The sequence below is a fragment of the Echinococcus granulosus genome (assembly GCF_000524195.1).
Source record: "Echinococcus granulosus chromosome Unknown EG_S00009, whole genome shotgun sequence".
NCBI lineage: Eukaryota > Metazoa > Platyhelminthes > Cestoda > Cyclophyllidea > Taeniidae > Echinococcus > Echinococcus granulosus.
The window spans coordinates 314,522-342,230 of NW_020170389.1; the positions used below are offsets into that span (position 1 = coordinate 314,522).

The 27,709-nt window shown below is 44.1% G+C and overlaps 4 protein-coding genes across 4 annotated transcripts; 3 read left to right on the top strand and 1 right to left on the bottom strand. All coding sequences in view use genetic code 11, as the record gives it.

Annotated features, from left to right (window-relative positions):
• Positions 1-568: 568 nt before the first annotated feature.
• Positions 569-1,537, bottom strand: EGR_02062 (Ribosomal RNA-processing protein 8; the record flags this gene model as incomplete). The annotated part of the gene is made up of 4 exons (XM_024491311.1): positions 569-791; positions 828-934; positions 1,014-1,320; positions 1,353-1,537. The coding sequence occupies 4 exons, from the start codon at positions 1,535-1,537 to the stop codon at positions 569-571; spliced, it is 822 nt and encodes a 273-aa protein (XP_024354164.1).
• Positions 1,538-8,655: 7,118 nt separating this feature from the next.
• On the top strand, positions 8,656-14,858 carry EGR_02063 (hypothetical protein; the record flags this gene model as incomplete). Its single annotated transcript, XM_024491312.1, has 5 exons — positions 8,656-8,738; positions 9,789-9,866; positions 11,412-11,487; positions 13,660-13,753; positions 14,758-14,858. 5 exons carry the CDS (start codon positions 8,656-8,658, stop codon positions 14,856-14,858), a joined length of 432 nt encoding a protein of 143 aa, XP_024354165.1.
• A 1,020-nt stretch (positions 14,859-15,878) lies between these two features.
• EGR_02064 (hypothetical protein) lies at positions 15,879-17,217 on the top strand (the record flags this gene model as incomplete). The annotated part of the gene is made up of 2 exons (XM_024491313.1): positions 15,879-15,998; positions 17,038-17,217. The coding sequence occupies 2 exons, from the start codon at positions 15,879-15,881 to the stop codon at positions 17,215-17,217; spliced, it is 300 nt and encodes a 99-aa protein (XP_024354166.1).
• A 3,173-nt stretch (positions 17,218-20,390) lies between these two features.
• On the top strand, positions 20,391-23,755 carry EGR_02065 (Zinc finger protein 609; the record flags this gene model as incomplete). The annotated part of the gene is made up of 4 exons (XM_024491314.1): positions 20,391-20,951; positions 20,986-21,127; positions 22,223-22,310; positions 22,570-23,755. The coding sequence occupies 4 exons, from the start codon at positions 20,391-20,393 to the stop codon at positions 23,753-23,755; spliced, it is 1,977 nt and encodes a 658-aa protein (XP_024354167.1).
• Between the last annotated feature and the right edge of the window lie 3,954 nt (positions 23,756-27,709).

Consider the following 27,709-nt stretch of genomic DNA (forward strand, 5'->3'; position numbering starts at 1 on the left):
ACTACCCTATACAGTTCAGCACAGTTCCAACGATCTTTCACCAAGCAGCTGGCTAACTCATCTGAAATCGTAAAGTCACTTACTTGTTTGACTAATTGATGAACAAAAGCAATTATTTAATTACTCATAATGCGTAAAGAAAACCAAGCCCTAGACTGTTTATGCACCCAGTCACTCATCCATTCACTAGCATCGGTATACCGCCAATGACATGACTTCTTATAAGCCCACAAACTCAAACGAACATGAGAAGATTTATCAGTGCTGGTTTTCCGCCCTCAAACAACCAATAAAACCGGATATACTAAATGTTACTATAACTCTCATTAGTTAGAATGTCACTCAGTACATGCAAAAATCGTGAAAAAGTAAGACATGCAAATTAGGGGTTCTACCAAATATACTGTATTTGAATTAGGAATTATTACACCAATTCAGTTCAATTGCTATGGATGCCTAATCGTTAGCAAAGAAAACCCTTAAAATCAAAAAATTGAAGCATGCCACCAAACAAACTGAAGAAAGAGTGATGGTACGCAAAATAGATGTATTCATACAATTCCTTGTTTCATCGCTTTTTGTACAAACACGGATTGATGGTGACATTCGGCAGACTAGACACAACCAGATTTGATATATCCTTCACCTTAGACAATCGACCATGGGCAAAATATGTGTCCTTTGTGATCTCCCATTGCGTTATTTCGAAGCCAAAGGGCTTAAGAAGCCTGAGGAATTTTTTAAATGATAAGCCAAAGCGGCTAGCAACTTCCACTATTAGAAGAGTCCGACTAAAGTGAGTATTAGTAGTAAAGATAGTAACAAACCCCATCTTTAATAGCCGATTTGCCTCGTATAAGAAATCGCGACAGTTTGTTCCCATTAGCGCAAGACAAAAGAGAACAACATCTACCGAAGAGTGAGCCAGAGGTGTCTTAGTGGAAAAAAAACAACAAAGAATAAGGCAGAAAATAAAATAAATGCGAATACTACCTTTCAAGAATAACACATACATGAGCCATGTCGCAGGCAGTAACTCTTTCATTCACAGCAACCAAATCAAAAGAATGGACGGTGGCTACTTTTCCCAAGCGCAATGCGAGTCGCGCATCGCCACAACCCATATCCGCAACAACTGGTTTTTTCTTAAAACCATTCCTGATAACTTCTTCAGCCCATGTTAAAGGATCGTATGGCCATTTTTGCAGCTGATTTTGAAAACCCTCATGATATAACTTAAAAGCAGATGGGTTCTCCGAAAAATATCGTGAAGCATCCTCGCTTGAACACTTGTACAACTTTTCATTCAGGAATCGGAATCTTCGACGATTAAGTGAAATAATGAAGAATACATAGATGCCCGGATTTCTGAAGTTAATATGTCTCCGCCTTCATGAGCATGTTCCCTACTTCGCACTCCACCGCCTTTGCTCTTATTTTTAGTTTTAAATTTGTGCTTTTTAGAAAGCGTCACCTTCAGTGGTGCCTCAGATGCTTTGAGAGCGACTCTTAGACCCCTCAAGTAGGATGAATCCATTTCCTGAAGTGTGTCGAATAACGCTGTGTAATTTCGATGGAGAAAAACACGAATGTAGTAGATGTCATGTTTCAGTAGAATAGCCGAAAATATGCTTAATTTTTTGTTGACTAACCTAATTTAGCGGTTTTTTATTTGTAAGTCACTTAGCCGCAGATATTCTAGATTCAATTAGATTTATTGTACTAAGTAGATCATGCAATCTCGCAATTTAGTAATTTTTGGAATAGTCATTTTTTTAAATATGGTGTGTTATACATGGCGCTGTGATCCACCATTCCTTCCAGTCACACATTGAACTGCGCGGACTACAATTTCCACGATTCATGCATTAATTTTATCAGCATGGCCTTGCAGTGACCAGTGTGACTTCTTGGCTACTCTAACCGCTGATCATAAGCATTACCTCGAGACTAAGTTTGACTACGCGAAGTCTTCAAGCTTTGCGAGTGTTGGTTATTCCCCCTTACCACACCTGCAACCACCCATTCCCTCTGTACACCAATGGTCGACACTCTTCAGTGAAGGCCCGGAAGCTATGCTATATCAGTACATGTTAATCTAACTATCCTTATAATTAATGTAACGGAAAATTAGTTAAAAGAAAGCCTCTCTTCCTTGGCTATATAGAAGTTCGTGAAGTTCGTAATTTTATATTTGGCCTACCTGAGCTGTAAACTACAAGGACACCTATGTCTCCGTAGATTGCACCTTAGTTCTGTGGTATGGCCTTTGGGTTATACCAGTTGCTTCTCAACCACTCCTTATATGAGTAATATCTCTACTTCCACGCCACTGATTTGTTACACCTTCAGGTTAGATACGATGCACTACATAAAACATATGCACAAAAACTGTTTACTTTAGAATAGGCTTGATACTATGATGTTTTAGGTCTGCATTTTCCCAATCATATTAAACGTTCCTGAATAAGAGCATGCTGGAGTCTGACATTGGTCTTGCTGTTAATAAGCGGAATTCCTTGTAGTGTTCCATCACATCTCTACGTGAATCATGGTGGTTTTCTAATTCTGTTGATCCCGTGAAATTGCTGCCTTGCTTTCATTTAACCTAGGGGTAAAAACAGTCACCAATATACTATCTAACGCCCTACTTTATTTTTAAAAGTAGAAAAATTCATTTTAAAACTTGCAAGCCTTATGATCTTATGATTTCTACTACTTTTTGTCATCACTAAAAATTATCCTTAACCCTTTCAGCAAGCACACCTAAAAGACCCTTAGATCAACTGCCTTAGGAGTGTACAACTAAATCATTTGTCAAGTTGGGCCATCCAATACGGAGTTTAATGCACCACCAAGTAACCCAAATCCTTCCTTGATTTGTGTCTGAATCCTCCATTATCATTTCCACGTTCATTATATCTATGAGCCCCTCATTTAGTACTTTTAAACTGGCTTAAATACCCTCTTGCCTAACTGTTAATGCTCATGAAGTTTATTCTTTTTTAGATTGGAATAATCGCCTTAGCAAGTGACCATTCCAAATTTGTCTTTCTAATTTTGTCAAGAGTTTCTCGGAGATAGAAAATTTTGAGAACATGAGGTAAATATTGAACATTATTTTCGTTACTTTCATTGTGGGCAACAAAGCTAGGAACATTTGTCTGTCATCGGAGTACGCCAGTTTTAAATAAGACGCGACGCATCTATTCTTTGTATTTCATAGCATACTGCTCTTAACTCGTTCTATTTGTTTTTTAATGCATTTGCCTTATAACTATTTGTTCAACACTTTGCTTTAATTTCGCGCGCACTTTAAGCCCCGCCTCTGTACTTCCGCTGGGCACCAATGTTTTGACCCCCAGCCCTTTTGCATGTCGGCAATGCATTTTCATCCTGCTGTTGTCTTCTTTTCTTTTCAGAAAAAAAAAAACTTGGGGCGCCACAACACTTTCCGTGGTTTGCATAGTCAACTGCGCTATCTTCGTTTACGCCTTCTGTGTTAGGCTTTAAGCCGAAAGGATCCTGCTCATTGAAGAGGGTAGCATTAGTTTGCTGAAATGAAAAATTCGTCACTTCTGGAATTGCCTTCAGTGCTCTCTGTTCCGTTGCCCGGAAAATCCGCTGTGCAAAAAGTTCTTTACTTTTTCAAGTGGTTGTACGCAGTTCACTGTTATTGGTTCATTCAATTGGCCTCAGCAAAGGTCATAAATTATTAAAAGGACACTCGGACACTGAAATGACGCTTCTCTACTAGATGCAATACATGGTTGGCTGCGTCGCTTGGCAGAGCACAAAGTATAAATAAAAGCTTAACACGCAACAGTGCAAACGAAATTAACCCTACGGGATTTTATCTTTGCATGCATTTCAATTTCCTTGCAAAAAGATTGTTGGTCTTGTGATCCACCAGATCTGCTGTTTCCTCATCTGTCTGCGAATGTAAAAGGGGAAGGGGAATGCGCTGGCTCCATGTCCTTCAAAACCAGATGGGGCCCCACAACGAGGTTGTCTCATCTACTGGTTACGCAAGGCGCTAGTCTTAAAGTTGTCATTCCTCATCTGTCACTTACAGCTCCCCCACTAAGGCATGGACGGTCGCTTGAAGTACTCCCCCAAACAATGTGTCGCATGACTTAGCGCTGTGGAAGAAGCTGACATCTTTGCGTGAAATCCCGATGCTTGACCTGTGGGGCATTAAAGATGGGATGCATGTATGCAGTCAAGAGCTAGGCTAGCATAACCGTTACACTGTGACAGTCGAGACGTACAAAAATCGGGCAGTTTTAAGTAGCTTTGTATGACTAGCATTCTCTACCCACTTTTCCCCGGTACTATCAAGACTGCTCAGCCATCTGCCCTCGTCGGAGCATGGTGAAGGTGTCCATACTTTCACAGCTCCTCGTTGACTAGCCTCCTGCAGAACACGAGACTGGAATAGGTGGAAAAAGTGGACTTGACTCCGATAACCCTCCCTCTGTGACTTTGATACAACACCAAGTTCGGGATAGTTTGTTTGATTGCACTGAGCAGCACCCGAGTTCCCACCATGGGAGCATTAGTAGCACGCAGAAGGATCAGCAAGTCATTAACGAAAAAGATGTGAACGAAACGACTTGGACGATTAAATATGCCTAAAACGAGAGACAATCGTCCGGTCGCTCTCCGAATAAGCAGTGCAGACCCCAAAATTCAGTGACTGCATGGTTGCAGGTCATTCTGCTGAAATGACAGTGTATGTTTAAAATACAGTGAAACATCCATAGACGTCATAAGTGTTGGAGTTTGCTTTATCTTTTTAAGTGGGGAAAAAAGGGTGGGAATTGTAGCTTTCAGGAATGTACTTTTTACATTTTATGCCATTAATAGCCACTTACCTTTGCTATTGAAGTGTTACCTGGAAATTACCGCTCCTAAGACTAACTTTATGTAAGACGAGGCTCGTAGGTCTCCTCTTCCCTGTTCCTTGTACTCTTGGAACAACCAGGCTGGTTTGATTTTGACATATTTATTGGGGTAAGTGAAAGGGGAAAGCTAGTACCGAGTTCAGGGGGGTGTGGACCCGTAACCGCGCTCAGGTTTGCAGGACGTCAACTTCTCCGTCACGAGGTCCGATTCGTATCCCCGTCTCCTCTCTGAAAGGCATATCAAAACAATATAATCATTACATTAACCCATGTTTGACATGAGTAATGAAACAATTCGTTCCCGCCTACATCAACTGGTGGAACCCGCTAAGCAAAATAGTCCGACTGACACGCTAGTCATTAACTATGCAGAAGCAATTTTTAAAGACGACCAACTTGTCCATTATTTCGTTGGCATGCTTTACAGAATCATGTGTGCCTGCTGGCTGGCTGACGGATGACGGGACTTATGATGCGAAGTGGCTTTGCTGTTGCAACCTCCGTCAAGCCGACGAGCCAACCATTGGCTTAATGAAACCTTATTTTGCGGTCAGCTTGTGTCCCTTTGGGAAAGGATTGTAGTTATTATTACCTCCAGGATCAAATGCTTAGTCTTCGTAAAAGTGAGTATGTATGTATGCATGTAGGTAGGTAGGAAGAAAGAAAGGAAAGCAGGAAAGTAGATAGGTAGGTAATATATGAATGTAGGAAAGTAGCTAGACAGGTATGTATGTAGGTGGGTGGGTAGGTAGGTAGACACGGTACACAATGCATCGCAAGCCTGAATGGCCATCTTCCCTTTTAACATCCTATCTGATAAATCAGAGCTTTTTATTCAAATTTAACTCAAGTATTTTAATTTACTTAAAGCTCTTTTTTTTGCCCATGACATATGAAAAGCCAATTCATGGAAGTATTCGGTCAATGACATTTTGATTTAGGTTTGTTACTAGCAAAAATTTCTCTGCCTGGCGGCGAGGAATACCGACTTGGGCGTAATAAGCGATTGGGGTCAGACATTAGTGTATGGCACTCCCAATCATGTCGGTCCTGCGTCCCCCCCTGCCCCCCACCCCCTCCTCGTTATCAAGGCCGCGTGACGGTGGTCACGCACACTCAAGGCACTCAGGCTTTGTGTCTCATCCCCCTCCCCCCGGGACTTAGTCACCGCGGCTGTGGCTGCGTCACCATCACTCGGGTAAACACTCGGTCGTCGGCCGAGACAGTCACAGTGGTCGCGATGACTCATCGGCCTCCACCTTGGCTCGTCTACTTCGCCCGTCCATGCACCCCTCTGGCCAACTCGACCCTCATCGAAAAGCTGCGCAGACTGGACTGATCACATCAGCGTTATCTCGCTATGTAGAGGTTGTTGCTTTCCTTTTGTTGTGATGATATTGCGCTTGGATTCGATTTAATGTGGTTGGTTTTCATTCCAGAGGTATTTGACTAATTGTATTTAAATTAATAACCTCAATTATATTTTTCATAAAGGGTTTTTTTTATTTTCATTACCACTGCCCAATCATACCTTCGTGCCCACAAAAAGGCGAGATTGTGGGGCAGTGAGAGGGCCCCTGGCTTTCTGCATTCTGCGCCAACCACCACCTAGAGCTGCAATCCTTGCAGAGGTCTTAACAAAGTGCCTCTTTAACAAAAGAAAAAGATCTTATTGTCGCAAAAGGCCATTTATTTGTACCCTCTGAGTGTGGCAAAGGATATATTGGATATGTATGGATGGGTGTGCATTTGATGGCCAATTTCACATCACTAAGGTGACTTTTGAATGTTAGCGCGCGCAACGCGGGCCCATGAATCAAATCCAAATTGTCCATTGTTCGCTGCATAGCTCCGCACGCAGCCCCCTCCCTCTCTCCCTCATTCGATTTAGCCCCCCCCCCCCCTCCTCATTTTCCGCTTGTCAATTTTGTCACTTGACACATTCAATTAATTTGTACTTTCCAGTGAAGCCAAGTTGTAACATAGTCGGGTAAAACAGCGTAGACTAAGAGGGAGTTATGTGATACCCATGCGAAATGGCACAACGAATGAACTGATCCCAACCTCCTGGCATTTAATCGAGCATTCTCGAATGACAGCTGGATGTTGCAGCTTGTAAAGTGGTGACCCTCTGTTCCGTATTGACACCACTTAAGTAGGCACTGCAGCCCCAACTGGAATTCGGTCAAACGCTGGTTTTACGTGATTCACCACCTTCAAAACAGCGTAACTTTCCCACTTTTCATTGCTAGTCTCACCTCCATGCTTCGGTGCTCTAATAGAGCAGTTGGGTATTCACAAGGCACAACTTTAAAATGGCGTTAAAAAGAAGCCAGGAGCTGTCGAACGTGACCTGTCGAATAGCAGCCATAATTAGGTGAGATATTTGAGTCTGGCGTGATTACACCCTAAGGACAGTGGCCTGGAACTCTGTCCTTGTCATCCATGCTACCAAATGCCAAATGTTCTGAATAGTTTAATTTAAACCTTGTAACTGCTTCAGTGGTAATTGTAGAAGTGCCTGAGTTACCCAACTGTATTTACACCACCAAACCTTCGTGCGTTAATAGAAATGAACTTGAGATGGATGGAATCCGCAGAAGGGACCAACAATCCGAGTTGGTGAGTTGCTTATGCCCCTCTTCTATCACCCAAACACTGTCCGGATGTCTATTTTGCATTACTAAAATAAGACTTCCGGTGTCCTTGTACACACTTTTGTCAGTGTCTACTCATGATGCTTTTACAGCTGAAATAACTTTCCTTAATATCCTACCCCTTGAAACGCCTTATTCAAACATCATGATAAAATAAACCACTAAATAAATATATATCAGTTTAACTCAAAGTTCACCTTCTCACCTCTCCACTAGCTACTGCACGGAAGACAGCACAGAACAAGGTAGGACAGGCCAGGACAGGACAGAACAAGACAATGGTGGAAAAAGTAAGACCCGATAACTTGTAAGGATGCGAGAGAGAGTTCATCCTGAATAGATTCACCCCACAGATGGCCATCAGGACAGGCATTTCCCGACCCAAAAGCCTGCTATGGAGCATGACCCTCACTGGACTGATACTACCCCGAGTGACCTTCAGTATAGATCATTACAAGGGTCAGTAATTCAGCCCTTTAAAAAGTGCATCCAAATTTCGTCAATTCAGATGCAGAGAGTGGACTGACTTGGGAGGCTCGATTCGATTGATCAGCCCCAAGACGAGTCACACGCTGAGCTCACTTCACCGACCAAAAATCGATATCGATTTATAGTGCGCTCTTGCCTAGGCGTTGGGGGTGCACTTTGAAGATCACCGTTGTCGTGGCGGTAGTGCCTAGGTTTTAAAGGCAAACCGAGACTCGTAATTCTACGCGCTATTGGCTCTACTGCCAATTGCCCGACTCACGTGTCGTGAGCCCCTTCAACCACCGATCGTCAAGATGGCCGATGACAGGCCAGAGCCAGCAACTCCCTCCATGCCTCCAGCGTACTGTGGTTGTTAATCCACTCTCATTGCAGTGATAACAGAGGTTTCAAAAACCAAACCCTGAATAGCGACTTGTAAATATTACAGGTCTACGTGACGGTGTGACATGACACGGATGTCATGCCGTGGTGATGAGGATCTCAGTAGCCTAGCCGTGTGGTGCGAAAGTTGCCAAGACGACCACCTGTACGTGTGTCAGTTACAATCCTGTCACACCGGTTATCCAACGCTACAAAATCCTCGCCAGTAAGTCCATGAGGCTATGAGAAAAAAAAGTAAATGTGCAGTTCAATCCCAGAAATTCGGTCTTCTGGCTATATGGTACATCGAAAATAATCGTGTGAAGTGAGACTTAAGTACCATCTTTACAGATGGAGGGTGTCACTTACACAGTGTTTTGCCACTGCTCCACCTCGTCAGCAGTAACCGTGACAACATTGAAATGTTTTGGCAAGTCGTGTCAAAAGGCGCGTGAAGACTGTAAGCAGGCACGCGGATCCTGCTTCACTTGTCATTTGTGTGGGCACTTTAGGCGCCGCGAATGCATCATCAACAGTTGTGTTAGCTTTGGTAGCCCTCACCAAAGAGGCTTGCATTACAATTTGATGAATGCATTAGCAATTCCGCCATTTTTAAAATGTAAACCAAATGCAGACCATAAAATCCACAGCGTGAATTGCGCAGCAGCGTGTTTCACCCCAAAAGGTCGTGGTAGGCGCCCTGTCTTCAGTTCTTACTAATACCGTGATTCACACACCAACACACGCTGCTTGGAGACATTTGGCATTTCGTCAGATAGGCGCCTCTGAATGCAGCACTTTACCAACAAATACAGAGTTTTGGGAGTGTAAATAGTCCAAGAACACGATAGTCACGGACACTTACTGCCTTTTTTCTTCTATATCTAGGGCATGATACGACCAAGTTAAGGAGATTTAACTCTTTCGTTGCTTTTAAGTGTTGATAAAATCTATATTGTATGGGAATTGCAATGTTATAACAATTGCCAAGACCACCACCATCACTTTACGGTATCATTTGTAGCTTTCACAGAACTTCTTTGAATCAGTTCAACTCCACTTTCTCCTCACCTTAACATTTCGGTGAGCAGCCACCTGTCAATGGCCTTCTTCGTGGTTTGTGTGAGTCTTTCCATTACCCTCTGGACAGTTCAAGTCCGTTTCCAGGGTGGTCCCGGGGGGCAAACCACTCTAATAATGACTGTAATCAGCCTCAGAGCAATAAAGTGAGGCCCCCGCATTAGTAGTAAGTCCAACTGATCTGTTTGTGACGCAACCTGTCTATCATGCGCCGACAAGGCACACATGCCGCCTTGTTTGACGCTGGGTTTTAGGTAAACAAATGGAAGTGTCTAATATTTGATCCTGCTGGCAGATGTGTTAGTCACCCAATCTACGAAAATAAACCATGTGAGGCAACAACGCGCATTAAATTTACTGAAGCCTTTCAAAGGTATTCATTTAAGATGTGCGAATTATTACAAGAAGGCTTCTAGCTGAGCGCTCGAAGGCCACACTAAATCTAATTGATAAATTTGTAAGCAAAGAGTAAACGGACGTACTTGTACAGTAATTTCAGGTATATTATATTAAGAGAATGGTTTAGAAAACAGTCAAGGGTTGGAAGCCTTGGATACTTGGATACTTGAATGCATTGACCCCAACTCCTCAATGGTGATTGGTGGCTGGAGTCCTAAAAGGGAATTTGGTACAAAAGCAAATATGAATGTGTGGATTTACTTCATCCTCTTGACGTCGTTCATTCTAAAAGCAGTGAAGCTTCTTTACCCTTACGATTAATTTAGAATTTGATTACCTTAGAAGTTTGAGAATTGGCAGCCTTATGATAGATGTCCTTCACTAACCACCAATCCATCGGCACGTTGGAACGATGGGACATTGTGTCCCTTTCCGTCAAAGTTATTTTTTGTTTAACTCTTGGTTTTGATTAAGTGGGCAATTGAGGCACCGCCATTGTACCTCGGCTGGGCGACATGGCCTCCGAGCCATACCAGTGGCCTCTCGGCTCCTCTTATTATGACTCGAGACGCTACACCGGTGGCAGCGGCAAGAGAATCCGATTACAAAGGATAGCTATCCTGAATTGCAATCCTCGAATTCTAAGCCTCAACGCTGTGGATGGGTGATTCTGTGACAAACCCCAACAGAAAGGTTGAAGTGACGTTTATCTTGAGCAACTGCCTCAATCCCACGCCCTACGGAAATGCTATTAACTGCTGTAGCGACACTGGCCGTGAACCATTTGGAAAACTTTGTTATGAAGCTGTCCACGGTGTCTTTTTGGAGGTGTCAACCAAGCAGATACGCGATACCTCCCCTACCTCTCTACTGGTTGAATATAAACCCGATAGATATGACTGGACATCACTGAAGTGATTGACAACAAATTCTAAATAAGACTTCATTAATTTGAAGGAACCAAGCTCCGCAGAGACGACGTCATGCCTAAATTTTACATTCACTTCTTAAATGTCTCCTGTCGAAGTATGAAAGCGGCAAAATGGTTAATGAATTCACCGGTTAACATATTGACCAAAACGCAACAGCTAACCAATTAATTTTTTTTCACTTTTAATTCGATTACCAAATGGTAGCACCATTCATTACTTACCCACTATTGTCAGTTTATTTTCATTGTTTACGATATGCAAATAAATTGCACTGGAAAGTTGGCACATCCAGCCTAACCTCACGTGAGCATTAACTGGATCAGCGGTCACCCTCAACAATCTGAGGTCAAATCAATATTTTTTGTGGTTAAATTTTACAATTTTTTTAAACGGAGACAGCCCTCCCTCAATGTGGAATAAGTAGGAGTGACGCGCCTTGGATCCCAGCAGAACAGCAAACCACCAATCAAGAAAATTCGTTTTTGGCGTTGAGCCAAGCTAAATTATGTAATACTCACCCTTCAGGAGCGCAGCTTTTATTGCTACAGTTAAAGGGTTTGCATGTATTTAAAACAGATTTTTATTAGGCGGTGTTTACAAGTTACATCAACGATCGTTATCTTCTTTAATTTAAGAACTAAAAATGTGCGCTTAATCTCTTCGGTTAGAAGGGTAAGTCTTGCCACCCTCCAGAAAATATAGGCAAGTGTTTCGGTGGGAGGATAGTGGATTTACTTGTACGTAGGGTTTCAGTCCTCCATGAAAGTAACAATAAACTTATCCCACAATTTGTACGACCTCTGGAAGTCAATCAAAGCCTAAATCTCGAAGGTTTGCGGCCAGAGTAGTTGACCAGTCGGAGGGAGGTCCTTTTCCACAAAGCTTTTCGTGGATAGATTTGCGCCTTTAAAATTGGATGTGGTGGAATGGATGGTGATACTGTCTCCCCTCATCCTCCAAGTGATGATTATCACCTTTTCCTGACGCTCCATGGGACATAGGCCAGGCGTTCGTGGAAATAAAAGCAAGATAGAAACGAAAACAGCCAGGATTAAGTTTTTTGCCTTCTGAAGACAATGTTTTGTAGAAAGGGGAATTCCGAGTCATGAAACATTCCTGGGCCGAACGTACGCAGGTGGTATTAACTTGACACCACCTGGCCTTGCGTAATAACGCCTCGATAACAGAGGATGTCATCAGATCAGGAGTAGAAAATCATTGCACAACTCCTCACTTCAATTTGGCCTTTTACCTGTTTAAAATGACAGTTTTTGAAGGCAGAACGGAGGCTACATAGAAGAACGCAAGTTTGATCACTCATGAATGCTATTAAGGCGGCCTACGTACCTGCAAGTGATGTATACCTAAGAATTCTTCTAGAGGTACTGAATGTTAAGCATATGCTATGTGTGCGACGCAAAGGAGCAACAAAGAGCAACCTTTGGGTTAGTGCAACCCTTCTTCCTAAGTATCTTCACCTTCATGTCACATAGTAATCGCCAACCTGCTGATGACTCAAGAAATGGCTGAATGCCTTATTTGGAACCCCGCGCCTTTGACTGTAATAAACGCACCAGTTTTCGAGCAGAGGAGGTCGTTTGGCAAGAAAAGCTTCTGCTTTTGGTCCCACATAACCTACACTGACCCATCGCCTTCCATAGAGCTATTTTTATGGAAGAAGATGGCATGAGTGCTATGCACTACCCACCATTGCGTGCGTAAGGCCGGCCACCATCGTTTTGCCGACAGATTGATGCAAATTCCTACTACCGTTGAGAGGAGAGAAACCATGCCATGAAATGCAAATTCTTATTTACAAGGATTGACGACTTTCTATGCATAAAAGAGAATAATTACTGGCCTTGGCTTAGTAGTTCCCTGACCGAATGTCACACGACTTTCTGCCATTATTTCATTACTCCTCTTACACCAGCAATGAGGAAGGTGTTGAATGGTCCTGGGGACACACAAAGCTGCTACAAATTAAATAATTTTAAATGCAAAGGACGATAATGTATTCGTCGCTGTTCACACAATGAGATTGGATTAATTGATGGCCAAACTTTCCCTCCCAATCCCACCTCCTTACTTTGGACCCGTGATTAATTGGTTGTGGGGGTTCTTCAGTCGGTTTGGCCATCCGATTCTCGCCTTCCCCCCGTCCCCCCTCCTTGTCAATGACTCATCACCTTTACTTCTTGATTCACCTTATTATATCACCTGTAAATGAGTAATCTCAACGACAAAGTTTGGTAGTCGAGGCTTCGAGACCAAAGGAGGCTGCTGCTGATTCAGTCCAGGAGATCGGAGAATAATTTCACTAATGAAGTATGAAGGTAATGGCGGTCTCTGGTATTAGTTGCGGTGCCATTCCCCCCCCCCCCCGGGAGGCGTTTAGCATTAGAAACTGATGATTAATTGAATGTATTTCTGTCTGGATTTTGTCTCCATAATTTAATGATATTTTTACATGTTAAAAAACATCTAGTGTATCTAGAAAAGGCCCGTATTTTTAGACCTAAATCCAACCCACCTCTAGGTGTCTAATTTTGAAATGGCCTTACCTGGCTTTAAGAGAAATTAAGCGCGATTCTGCAGAGGTGAGATATGGATATTGCTTTGTGGCACATTTTCCTTCTTGCTACTGTATCAGGAGTCTCAAATCCCCTTTCTTTAAGTTCGCCTTTATTTACGTATCCATGGCTAATAAAGCAGAGGGCAAAACAGTGGAATCTAGATGTAAGTTTTGGGTTTTTTTCCAAGTTTACGTCAACCAGCCACGGTTCCATAATACACATGCATATAAGAAAACAAATAATTAATCTTTGGATACAGTTTTTGAGAAATGTAGTTATACACTCAATTCCATTAAGAAGAGCTATTGTAGCTAAGGATGAAGCACGCTTAGCCTGTTTTAAAGGGCTCGAAGGTTGGGTGCCCTTAGATGGGCGCATGGCACATCGGTGTCAGCATAATGTCACCTGGTATCCAGCTTCCACGTTGGTACTTTATGCTTCTACGGCTTCTACAGTCTTGAAGGTTAGCTTTGGCTCCACATTAGAAAGAGTCCTACACCTTGAGGCAAATGTTGCTTCCATAATCGACGCTTTCGCTAAGACAGACGTCCGGTATGGAAAGCTAGGTCAAAACGGAAGGTCAACTGGAATCTTGTTAAATAATGTCTCTTCAAGTTAAATGTCGCCCCAAAACAATCCGGACGGTGGGTTGGAAGTACAAAAAAGGGCAAAGAAGTGATAGAGAACAGAACCAGGAGGTGACACCCGTGACACCCATGCAGACATTATCAAACCTAAAGCAATGCTTTCTAAATAACTTTTTTGTGGTGGATTTTCTTAAAGGACAAATGGAGGACCAACCTCCAGCGATGGCCTTGGGGATCTTTTAGTCACACCATTGTCTTTCCTGTCTCGCCATTGTCTTTCAATTCCTTTGAATGAGGCTGAGATGACTGCTACGGATGAGGAGTTACGAGGGCGACTTTCAAGGCAAGACCCACACCAATTCGGCTTGCTGACTAATATAGCTAGTAGCGCCCTCAGGGGTGACTTTAAGGCTAAATTGGCCATCCCCTGCACGCCACACCTGAGGCACCCTAATTCATGAATCAGATTCCCTGTGGACATGTTTAATTTCCCCAAAATCCCTTGGCCACTTTCATCCCCTCATTATGAATGGCATTTAGCTCTCTCTCTCTCTCTCTCTCTCTTCTTTTCACTGTCTGCCCGTTCTTACCTAACAGCCGCAAAAAATCCTTTCTCGAAATTTCTGTATTGCGTAACAGTCTCGATTAGCTGTACCCTACAGCTTAGCCATTCCACCAACCCTACTGGTTAATCTGTCTCGAAACAAAACATTTGTTAATAACACCACTAATGAAGTTGTGATTGCAGATAAAATGGACTGAAATTTTAGCTGAGTATAATAGACCTAGAGGTATATTTATTCCCCCAGCTTTGAAATTCTTTGATGGTTACATCACTGTTGTGCAAGTTGTGAAATTCTGCAAAAAGTAGATTTTTTGACATTCCATAAAATTTCTTATCAGCGTGTATGGTCTAACCAGAAGGAGGTGACAGAATGGCATCGGTTGCTGTCAAGTCGGATAGCGGAACGCCATGCGGACTATTTCAAGCTGATTTTATACTGATTCCAGCTAAAATAAGTAACTACAAAAACTGATCGAAAGAATACACGGATAATAAGAATCTCAACCAGAGAGACAAAGCAAATTGTGTTGTGTTTGGGAAGGACAATAATATTATTTCTGACTTTGTAGCCAGTCAAAGTAAGCAATGATTTGCGCTGATTGAAAATGCAAATGGACTAATTAAAATTCACTTCCAAACAAAAGATGGTGGAGCCTTTCAAAGCAGATGGTAGACGTTTGAAGGCATACGAAATATCTTCTCCGGCAATTTCTATCCAGGTAAGACTCTGGTTGCTAACATTAAAAGTACATACACATTTGTCCATATATGCAATGTGTTCCACAAGATGTGCAAGCTATGACCTTAAGGTCAAATTGTCTTTTTCTGTATCTATGCTCTTTTGGCCTTTTGTGAATTAATGCATTTGCAAAAATGTTTGCGCAAAACAGCTTCAGGCAGATGACATTGTAAACGTCTACGTTGGAATGAACTTGGCAACTGTTGAAGCAAACTCCTTTTTCTAATGGATTTCACACTTGACTTCACTTGATTACCCATATATCTATTCCTTTCATGAAAAGACATAGCTTTTACCCTTACGAAGAAGAAAGTTTCCAACTGTAAAAATACCATGTAAGTACATCAAGTGATTGATGCAAGCACTCGAGGCAATTTATTCCTACGCCTTGCAGATCCACACAAAGGGCAAAAAGTGGTAGTTGTTTGTGTTCCGCGCTTCGCCTTTTTTTAAGAAGGTAACAAAGTAAATGCATGCACAAAGTGAGTGCTCCCGTGCTGGCACTCCTAAGGAGTAAGCCACTTGTTTGACGACATTGGAGCACACAAACCCGGGTTTCGATGTCAGGGCCGGGATCTGCAACCTTGATGGATTTCGGTCAAATGCAATTTTGCTTAGATGAGTTTGATTGCAGACCTAATTGTCCTACTTTGTCCAGCTATGTTTTATCCAAGACTCGATTTTGTCGATGTCTTAACTGTGCTACTGTAAGTGATTACAGCAATACCTTATCTATACATTTACAACTGACCTCCACGCAGCAAATGCTGAAAAGGATGCACTTTTGACAGCTGCTTGAATGATCAAAGCCATCAATTGACCAGTGGCATTCTTAATAACGCAAATTATGGCATTAGTGCATTAGTCATTCATTACGATGTAGGATTCAACCATATAACAGGCCTCGGCTCCCGGACTATGCGAATAGCACCGGGGTAAAATTGATGGTCCGAAAGTTGCGTAAAATTCTACCGGGTGGGTCATAAACACTCATTTATTACCTGCGTAGATGCAACAATCATGTCCGATAGTACGGACCTTAAAGACCATTAGGTCATCTTTGGTGGAAAATTCTCCAGCCAAACCTTGCACTTTCTCAATCTACCATAATGGTTAAATAGGGTAGTTGGGGTACAAAACAATTCATTTTATCCGTCTGGAGTGGCAATTTAAATGTCTCGACAAGCATTTTTTTCATGAACTATTCATTTTATCTTAGTACAAGAGAAGAAGGGATATTAAGAGGTCATGATTGCAAGCAGTCACGCAAATAGGCGGTGCTAGGGTAATTCTGAATTGGAAACATCCAAGAGGCACGTATGCTTTCATAGTTTATCATTAATGCTAAAATTATTTGCATTGACAATGGCAAAAGAAAACGCCCGTTTGGGGAGGACATTTTTCACTGGTCGCATTAGTCATGCCCTCCCCCGTCCGCCCCTCTCCCTCCTCCCGCGTTATCGTTGCAAGTTCACACGCGAACATGGCGTTGAACCGCGCTGGTATGCGGGCTGTGCACATAACGCACACGCTGCTTGCACACACGTCCGCACGCACTACGTGCACGTCTCTTCGCCTGCGCGCTGGTAACAGCTGATGCCGATCGATAATTCGCTCTGGTGCGCACTATGCATACAAAAATGGTGACGTGTAGGTCCAGTCAGCTCCACAGAGGAGGGCGTTTTCTGCCATCTACAATCAGCTTGTACTGGGAATCCTCCTGATTGTATGCAATAAATACTTCAGAATAGTATTTCCTGTGGATGTACAATGGTTTTAAAAAGTGTAAAAAAACGTCCAATTTTTGTTGGAACTGTTATTTTAGCAATAATCCTCATTTTGGGTGCCGACAAAACATCAAATTTTCATCAGACGCATAAATTAGTCACTTCAGATAAGGGTTTTGATAATAGTAGCCTAAATTAGACTAGCTTTCTGACTATCATGAAAACTCGACTCACAATGAGCCGCGAATTGGCTGCGTTCATATAAAACCATTCAAATCATCACTAAGCTGAAGGAGAATGCGTGTGTACGTGATTGAAAGTGACGTTGGTTTATCGTATACTCTCCCACTCGTAAATGACGACGAAACGGTGGCTGTAATGCCATGTCGGCTGGGGGAAGGCGTAAACCAGTAACTAGCGTGCCCTTAATTGGCAATTCATACGCTAATCTAATTCACGTAAGTTACACTCACGAAGGCAAAGGGTAATTCGTTTGACATTTACGGGCTCGCATTTTAGGTTGGGTGTAGGACTGATCTACTACTACAAGCAAGCAAACACAACTGGCTTTTGCATTACTGATATGTCAGCACCCGACTTAACTCACACCATATTTATTGACTGCCTCAAATGCCAATAATCAATAAATCGATATGGGACGTGGAGCTCCTGTAAATCAGACCAAATAAGTAAATAACTAAATTAATGCAGAAGTTTAAACTACGTCGATAAGCACACTGACGCGGATTTTGCACACTGAAAGGAGTGTCAATCATGCAAGTATCTGTCAAGAAAACGCAATAAAAGCATGGCAGAGGATACTTAATTAACTACAGTGATGCAGATTTCAATGCAAGGTTTCGCTACACCTCCATACTCGTTTTCTGGTTTTAGAATAACTCGCTCCAATCAATCACGAAGTCACCACGATTGCGAGTGAAGAACACATATATATGGCACGGTTTTGTGCTGTATCTGGTGAATTTTAATGGTTGATCGGCGTTACACCTACCCACTTAAAACCTCAATCTCAACGAGAATGCATTTCCGATTTTGCTGCCATTACACATTGGGATCTGAAAGCACCAACATATAGCCTAGTTTTTCATCGTCTTAACAATTTCACGAGAGAAAAAAATGCATTCTAAATGATAAAACCATAGCTTTAATATGCACCACATGTGGAGTTAGATAAGGGTTAGGTTGGGGCTGAAGCTCTTTGATATACATCAACTTAGATTATGTCTTATCCCCTAGACCATTCAATCATCATTGGACGAGCGTGGACTGTTAGACGATGAGTCACCCCTCCTTCCCTCGATAATGGGGTCGTACGAGTCACAGATGTTGAAAGCCAACTTCGTCCCTTTGCAGCTGTGACAAAACTGCGCCCAGCAACACATACATAAGACCCATAAACAAACAAGTGTGTTTTGCCTTATTTACAATGGCAAAAAGTTGGTATAATATTAATGGCCGGACGCCATCTCTGCTGTCTGTATTCTCACGCTGTCGAGTTTGGCCAAACCGTCCTGCCTAGCCTGGTGTAGGTATGCAAACGACATGACATGCAACTACTGGCTTCTCGACAGCCTGCAGAACCTCCGTTCCGTCCCAGCCATGAGCTTGCAATTTTAGAGGCATCGGAATGTAGTGGTCGAAACAAACCAAAGCCGGCTACTTACAGCATTCGGCTGAAGCCACAAAGGTTTCTTGTTTTTCTACTTTCTCCTAATTCTGCACGCATTTCAAATCACATCGGTGCGTCGCGGTTACAACCCTGCTACACCATTGTGGCCCTTTATGCTAATTCGTGCTTCTCTAGCCCTCATGTGACGTGTGTTTATCTATCTGTACGACCTCTAATAAAATAAACAGGTCATTTCATTGGGTTTACGACCAGATGACATCCTGCCTCCGAGTCGTAAACGCACATTTACAAGAGTGAGTGAGGGGGAGAAAGAGAGCACCGCACTGAGCATACGATTTCAGTTTACTGACTTCTTAGTTTATCCTGAAATAAGTATTTGATTGGTGATTAATTTGAAGGTATGATGCCATTCGGAGAACAAAGGAACTAAAGTAAGGAACTAATTACGACAATTACACTCAGTGGCATCTGATCAAGTAAATTTGGAGCTAAAAACAGTGATTTAAGGTACCTGGCAGTTGTCCATAAAAAGCGTCCAACACGACCCCGCACGGCACGTGGGGATGACGCAAGTCGCCCGGTGTATGGTCAGTCAGTTAAAGGCTGCACGACACCGGCCATCACATTAGAGGGGGTAGCACCAGCCAAAAAGGGGGACAGCGCCGTTAAAGAGACAACCCAAATGTCCGCATGTCACTGCCGTGACTGTCCCAGTATCGGGCTTACTCACTCCACGTTCTCCCCTTTGTACGCGAAATTGGTGATTTTGTCTGGGGGCCCGGAGACAAGTGCACCCCCTAAACGGTTCCTGGGACGGCCAATTGTCGTATGATAGACCACAGCAACGCTCGTTTATAAGTTATGGCTAACCTTAAGCCTAGATACTGGGACTAACAAAACCCTACGGTCCAAGAGCACGAATAAAACCCCGTTGATGTCGATGCCCCGCCCGTGAAAAGTGCTAAGTTGACGAATTTACAGAAAGGACGGTGGGGCTCGAGTAAGGGCAGCAGAGCAATCCTGCAAATTTGGTTAGCCTCTATCCATATTACGAACCTTTTTAATTGGCGACCTAGTTAATAACCATTTCTTTCCAGAATTAGAAATAGACAATTCTGCCGAATAAAACTACCACCAAAGTGCCGACACTGGAGATAGGCGTCTTAATTAACTCTGAAGCATGCAAACAGATGATTTAACCGCTGAATCGTAAATGCACACATTAATACTTTATAGACGTAATTTTCTTCTCAGCAGAAAACCAACAAGCGGAGTTAGACCGAACGCAGGGGAGGAGGCGAAAGCCCAGTAGCCTTATCGAATTCCGCCCAAATAAAGAAAAAATCTCGCCTGAGTAGGGGTTGGCCAATCAGAAAACGCCTAGTTTGCGTGAGCCAGTAGATGGTGCGCATCGATTGACAAAATGAAGACAGACAGGTACACGTATGCGTATAGCTGAGGCGCGAGTTGCGTGTACAGACACACACCAAAGTGGTGGCACGCGCAAGTGCACGTACAGGGCGTTCTGTTGAATCGTCTGGCTTTTCTCTGCTAAACTTCTCTTACTCCGCGAATTTCGCCCCTCCCGCTGTGGATTTATCGAATCCTAGTTGCACAACATCGCTTGTCTAGAATTGAGAAGTTGTAAAATAGAATATAAAAACATCAAGGTGTCTAGAGATTCGGTAAATAGAAAGGGTAAGACCAAATGCAAACACGATATGCCATCAGGCTCCACATCCACCATGACCAGCGCAGCTACTGTAGTTCCGGCGCCTCCCGGTGTGTTTGCTACCTCTATGCCGCCTGAGTTGCCCAATTCGTCTAGTCCCGTTCCTTCATCCGAAGATCGGGAGTCCATCTCCTCTAACGAAAGCCGTAAGAGGCGCACCACTAGTGTTGCAAATGGTGTCGCTGCGGCTACCGGTGTAAAGTCTCTTTCCTCCTCTTCTTACTCTACACCCCCTCAGTTCATCATCGATTCAAACAAGACGGGATCACCCACCAGTTCTTTCAGTAAACTCCGGAAGAAAGTCAAATCCAGTCGATCGCGTGTTAGTCAGAATGGAGGCACGTATTGTGTAAATAAGCCCCTGAAGGTGACCATCCGGCGGACGAATGCGCATTCTCACACGTTGGATTCGAGCCAACTGGATGGACGGCTTTCACCCTCCTCCGTCTATTCCTCTGTCCCAGGAGACGACGAAAAGAGTCCCGTACTTCCTTCTGGATTACCAGAAAGTTTCCGGTCCCCATCTCCGCATTGCATGTCCAATCTCAAGGTACTTGTAATTCATTCATTACACACAATTCTAGGGTGTGGATTCTTATGGCGGTAAAAAGGATGTGGCCACATCGACTGTGGATTCTAGTACTATGACTGAGCCGGATTTGTTGGGACCTTGTGAGCCTGGATCAAAAATAGTGCTTGAAGGCATTGTCTGGTTAGAGACCCCAGGTTCGTAGTGTTTGTGTTGCTTTCTACTCCTTCTCCATTGTACCGTTTTTAGACCACGTTGTATTAAGTATTCACGGTATGCATATTAATACTATTATTAAGAGCTAAGGTAGAGAAGTGGTCCGGCCCCGCCCTTTCGGCCTATGGAGAATTGAATTTTGTATTAATAAGAACCTTCTGTTAGTTTTCCAGGAGTCACTTTGTCATGTTTTGTTCTATTAATTTCATGGTGGACGTCACATGCTGTGAGGTTGTTTGATCAAAATTCATGTCTTTCGATGGCCGTGGATACAACCCTACCATTAAACATTGCATATTCTTTGCAATTTCGTTACTGATAGGAAGGGGGTTTGCTACTGATAGGCGAGGAATGTGGGCGCGGTACCTTTTCTTCGTCGCCCATTGTTTGACTTCGATTGAAGACTGGGAACAATTGTTCCTTAATTTGAATGTAGTTGTTGAGTGCGTGATCGGAAGCCTGACATCGTAATCTTAAAATAATTGTGCCTTTTTTGGAGCAAAAGGCGGGAGTTTTTGTTTAGCGTGGGGATGTCTGAGCGTTGCTTGGATAAATACTTTTTCACGAACCTTGGCTTTTTTTGCTGCTTGATTTGGAAGCTGACTTTTTCTCGTACACTACCCAATTTCTGACCGTGTAGTCTGGGTGGTTAATACCTCGCATTCAAAAGATCAATTCTGGTTGTCAATTCTCGGTCAGGATAAACGAGTCTTACATCTTGACGTGTGCTTGGTTTTAACTACTCAGCCGAACCCTTATTTTTGGAATAATCTGCTTGGCTCGCATTCTGGAGAATTTGCTCTATTGCAATTTCTCGCCGTTTAATGTGCAGGGATTTGTTCCACTGTTTAACTCGACTTAAAAGCTACTCTAGGACAGTTTTCGTGAATGGGTTGGGGAAAGTTGGATGTTTTTCGTCAGCAAGGTGAGATAGCGTACTTACGAACTTCTCCCACTCCCCTCACCAGTTGAAGGCTTTTTTCTCAATGCTGCTCTACTTAATTATGATATATTGTGGGTTTTACTCTGCGCTTTAGCACTTCTGTGTAGGGATTGACGGTTTTTAATGCTCCTAGGGATGATGGTTGTAAACGCACATTGGCGGGGCAGAGCATTCCTCGGAACCTTCCTGGATGCCTCTAAAAACACTCTTGGTCCATCCTGGTAAGTAAACTTACTTTTTAGATTTACCTATCGTTAATCAGTCTGCCTAGCCCAGCCTAGGCATGAAAAACTACTTTGTTCGCTGTTTTTATGGCTCTGAAGTCCCCGTGATCAGGTCCTAGGTTTAATTGTCAATTGAGCCGCTTTTTCACGACGATTTACGTGGGTCTGTGGATTTGAAACTGACGATGACTACCTGGGCGTTTGCCTTCTATGTTCCAATGGTATTGACTAGCTCTTTTAATTTGTTCACGCCCAGTCCGGACAAAATGATATCATCGCTTAGCATGGTCAAATGCAAGCCAAATTGGGGCGGACCAAGTTCCACATCATCCGGTGCCTACCGATCTTCTACCTCAGGCGCAAATGCTGCCTCCACTTCCTCAGGCCCCATCAGGACTCGCTCCGCTATCGCAGCAGCTGAGGATCCTTCGATGGCGTCGCGGCGCCGGGCTCTGCCATCCAGTGCTTCATCTGGCCGTGGCCGACGACGACGCCGGGGTATTGGAATGGTTACCTCCTCCTCCACCACCTCCCTCCCCACCGACGGGATCGATTCCAGTCTCGGCGATCAGGATGATGGTGCGGCTGTGAGCAACACGCTTTCTGACACTCCATCTACCTCTGATTTTGCCTGTCCGCAGCTGGGCTGTAAGAAGCGCTTTGCTGACATAATTGGAGTTCGTTTCCATTTGGATCAATGCCATGCGCAACGGCAGGAACAGGAGGCGCACGCTACGGAAGCATCGAATATAGCGATAGTGGAAGTTCATTCGAGCTCCTCACCCACGGGCCAGGCGCCACCTCAGCTTGCAAAAGTGAATTCAAACGGTGGAGGCTGTTCCCTGGAACCAATGGATGAAGACCCTCCGCCTCCGAAGTTGGATCGCGGACCGACTGCGGATGAAGTGGTGGAATCCTCCGGCATGGCCATGTGCGAACCGCCAACGGCTAGTCCGGCCTACTCGGACATTTCGGACGATGCTCCAGCAGCACCGCAGAAGAGCAGATCGACAGTGGAGGTTGGACGCCGTCCTTGGCCACCACCAACAGTAGTGAATCAACCCCAGACTCAGCCTATGGATTGGTCGGCTGCTGGTAGGCGTGTTGTTCCTTCAGGAAAGTCGCCTTATGACTATGCTCCGGCGTCACAGCCTCCACCGACTGGAATTACTTTGGCTCCGTTTGCGGCGGCAGCAGTCGCAGGTGGTGCCAGTGGGGGTAGCCCCTACGCTCATCAACAGTCACAACAATCACATCATCGCCACAGACCTCTGAATATTCCTCCGACGGCTCATGCCTCTGATAAATTATTCCAGGCTCATTTTGCCAATCTAATGGCGGCTGGAGGAAATCCCAGTAATAACACTAATAACTCTCAACCACCGAACAGGCAGTCGCCCCAAGTAATTCCTCCGGGAATGCATCCTTTCCGACCTCAATAGTGCGGTGAAGCGATGCAGATACAAGTGTATTCACAAAGACATTCCCTCCGGGCTTTCAGAATTTCAGCGTCTCGCTCTGCTGTGTATGAATAAAAGTTGAAGATCCCAACACCACACGCAGACCCTACCTCTGTCCATTCAGAACCTCCCATCTTGGTCATTTCGCCGTGCTCTCACCTCTATGTGTGGTGTAAATAGCTCTTTTCTCCCCTTTTTGTACTCCCCTTCTCTTATCTACCCCTACCCTGGTCGAAATTTCATTGGTCAGTTTACAATCAGCTAACTGGCAAATCCTAGATATATATATATATATATTACACGTATATATATATATATATATACATGTGTGTACTTTTTACCGACTGATTTTGACCGCTGCAAGAGCAGATAAATAAAGCATTTTAAAACCAGAGAAGGTAGACAAGCTTTTTTTGCCACTAGTGGTTTATACTTGGAGCTTCTTGATTCCGTCCTCGAGTGGGTCCGGTCCTAGGTCAGTCGCCTTAATGCGGGCTGTGGGTTTGAGATGGAAAGGTTCCAAAGTGGCGGCCTGTTTTGAGGGTGCATTGCCTCTAACCTCGTTGAGTCCCGCCTGGTGCCTTTTGAAGTGGTTAATCAGCTGTGACTTGGAGCTTACAAAGCTGGCTTTGGAAGGAGGCTCTTGGTGTCATTGGGTGGGGACGGGCTTCCCTGTTCACGTGGTTTGAAGGGATGAATTGTGTGTGCGTTGCGTTGACGCATTGAGCAAGTTGTTCTTTTTTTTTGGGCAGTTAATAGCTGTGTTGAGACTGGTGGTGTGCTAGGTCTAACCGAGAGGCTTGATACACTAGACATACTTGACATCAGTGCCACAGGTTTGGGTGACGACTTTCGCGTTTTTAGGTCGTCTAGCGTCCCCGGGGTGAGATGTGGTAACTGGTTTTCAATTCAGCAGTTCAAGCGAAGCCGTGTGCGTCACCACGTTTATGGTGCCCCAAGGGTTAAAAGAATTTGGCAGCACTGCGTACGTCTAGGAGGAAAGGACATTACCAACGCTGGCTAGTTGTCACGATGCCTCAACGACTTAGGGGCACTTCTATAAACAGTGCCGAGTAAACTAACTGCCATCGTTTCCCACTTCAGCAGTCCTACGACTAATTAAAGCGGCAAAACCTCCCACCGTACAAAAGGGCTTTTCAGGTTGTGGCACGCAAAAAAAAATTTACCGCATGATTTAGGAGGTTAGCAGCACCAAGTTTGTAATTCGCACCGCCAATTTAACCAGCAAGTCATTCCACCAGGTGATGTCAACCTCGCCTGGTTGAGCATTCCCAGCCAAGGGTAATGTGCCTTGTGGGTGATGAGAGGCTAACGCAAGCGAAAAAGCAGTCGACATAGGGTGCTAGTGTGATTTTATCTCGAAAACATGAAAAGTGTTGAGATTTAGGAGAGTGAGGGGTCAGCGAAGAGCGATTTGTGTTTGACAACACATCGTAGTGAAGTGAGTGTGGGTGATCATGGCTACGGGCTGTGAGCAACTGCTACTGATGACCTGCAAGAGACCACATGACCCAGCCTACAACCGAAGCACAGTTTTGTCGAAAAGTAAAACCTCAAAGTGATCTGTCAACACTCCTTGTGCCGTGTAACTCTAACTTAAAGCAGCTGAAGCAGTGGAGTTTCACAATCACTCCAAATGATGCTGACCGCTGCCTATTCTTGTGGTCAATTTATAGCGTGGAAGCTCATGACTACTGCAGTGAATGATGCTGCGATGGTAATGAAGGTGAGGAAAAAACTCCTCCACTCTTAGATGATGGCATTAATGCCTAAAACTTAGAAAAGAAAATTATAAATTTCGTGACCAACCATGGAATCGTGCCTAAACAGCAAACTATGAAGTGTGGGAGTAACGCGTAGAAGAGGTTTTGAGTGGAGTAACAGTAGTTTTCTTATGGCGAAGGAAGAAGGGTGGGACAAGCTTTTAACCGTGTGGCACGATGATGCGAATGCTCCAAAATTCCTTGGAATCGATGAAATGCAGATGACACGAAAGGTGGCAGATCAGCACCGTCTTTTCCCAGAGGGGTTGGCTTCCTTATTGCAGTCTCGGCGTTTAGTGTTCAATGCTTCAGAAAGAATTGAAGGGGCACAAAACGTAGGCGAGTAGAGTAGCACTTTTAAAGTAATCATGCCGAGGCCGGCTTCTCCTTTGACAAGCCCTATTTTCTACTCATCCCACCGCTTTATCACATTGCTTAAACAGGCTCTCCCATGCACCTTGTACGCCCTCCTCATTGCTTCACAAGCCGCTACTCAAAGTCCAACTTGCGCCATACAGGTGGAAGGCAGCACATGCTACTATCACATTTCCCTGCCAAAGCAGTCATGTCTATGTACACTGAGGAAAGGTGGTTTTCTGTTCAACTACCGACTACCCAGACAGCTGTCACAGGTACTAAACCGAAACGGGAGGATAAGCATTGTTGCAGCAACCGAGGCCTCTATCAAGCAACGCCAACAACATCATCACGGTTATTACCACAATGAGAGGTCGTGGTAGCATATGGATGTAGGAAAATTCCTAGGAAATCACTGATCCTGCATTTAACTGCATTCTCAAATTCCAAATCTTTGAGCTAACATGGAGTTACACATCCGCAAGTGCACGAAGGAAGGCGTGGAACATGGGGAGGGAGAGAGAGAGAGAGCAGTTGGTGGAATTTTGTGCTGTGATGAAGGGCAAGATGGTAAGTAGGTAAGCATTTCCCACATCCACTAGCATCGAGGAAGTCAGTTTGTGTTTACAAAATCATGCAATGCATTGCTTTCACTTGCCATCCCTGTGTCCCCACTGTCTTCCTTTTAACTGGAAGGCCAAAGTCCAAATTCTTTTTGCCTATTCTCCATGCTTAATCGTCAAGCCTCGACCTTCCATTAAAGACTGCTATATGGCTTGTTTATTTTTCAACCACTTGTCAATCAACTCGTGAATACTCCTTTTCATAAACATATTTCAACAATGTAAACCACACTTTGTGGCATGCCCTGTTGTCCCTTTTTTAGCATTGCCCAATTTCTCCCTTAAACAGTACTGACTCCTCTTCTAGATGCCATCTTACAGCAATGTACCTTGACAGAAGGATCAACAAGAAGTGCCTCTTGCAAATCACGGCGTCATTGATTCTCCATTGTGTTCCTACCGCTGCTTCCTGCAGTAACAAGACTGTTTCCGATGTCCCTCCTGTCCACTTTCGGCCTTTCCTCCACGACTGAAAAACGTAATCATGCTTCACATACTCCTTCTCGTGTTGCATTATTTAAGTGCAAGTCGCTTCATTATTTCCCCTTTCGACTGACATACTCGGCTTTTCGGGGGGTGTTACAGCTTCTCCTACTGCGAAGGAGTGAAGGCAGTGTAAGCCGCGATACCAATGCCACACGCACTTTCAACGAAAAGCGTAAAACCGAGAGTTGTGCAGTGCGAGACCGTGGTTCTAATTACTTACCGACTGTGGCCTTGCGGTCAAGGGCAGTGAAGCCGCAGTGGTTGCCTATGCCGTAAACGCGACTATCACACAGACGCCTGCCCTTGGGGTGTGCCTGGACATCAATGACTCCGGCATAAATTTGAACTACAAGTTAAATTGGGCAACTCATGCAGACCACTCTCAAGGTTGACATCTGTATCACAATCACTGCTCGTCTTATCCACGTGCACATTGTGCTGTCACTTTGCAGATCATGCTCGATTGTGCACTTTAACTTCTGCGATGGAAGATATGTCACCTCCTTTGAACACTAAACCCAATTGGATGTGAGGCCTGATGGTGGATGGCACGAAGACGGTTTACCTCAAGGCGATGTACAGGCGTGGAAAAACGGCATTAGAGGGACTCCACACACACGCATTGCGTCCGTATCAGCGCGCCAAAACACGCACAGTGAAGAACACACCATTTGCCAGTCAGAAAG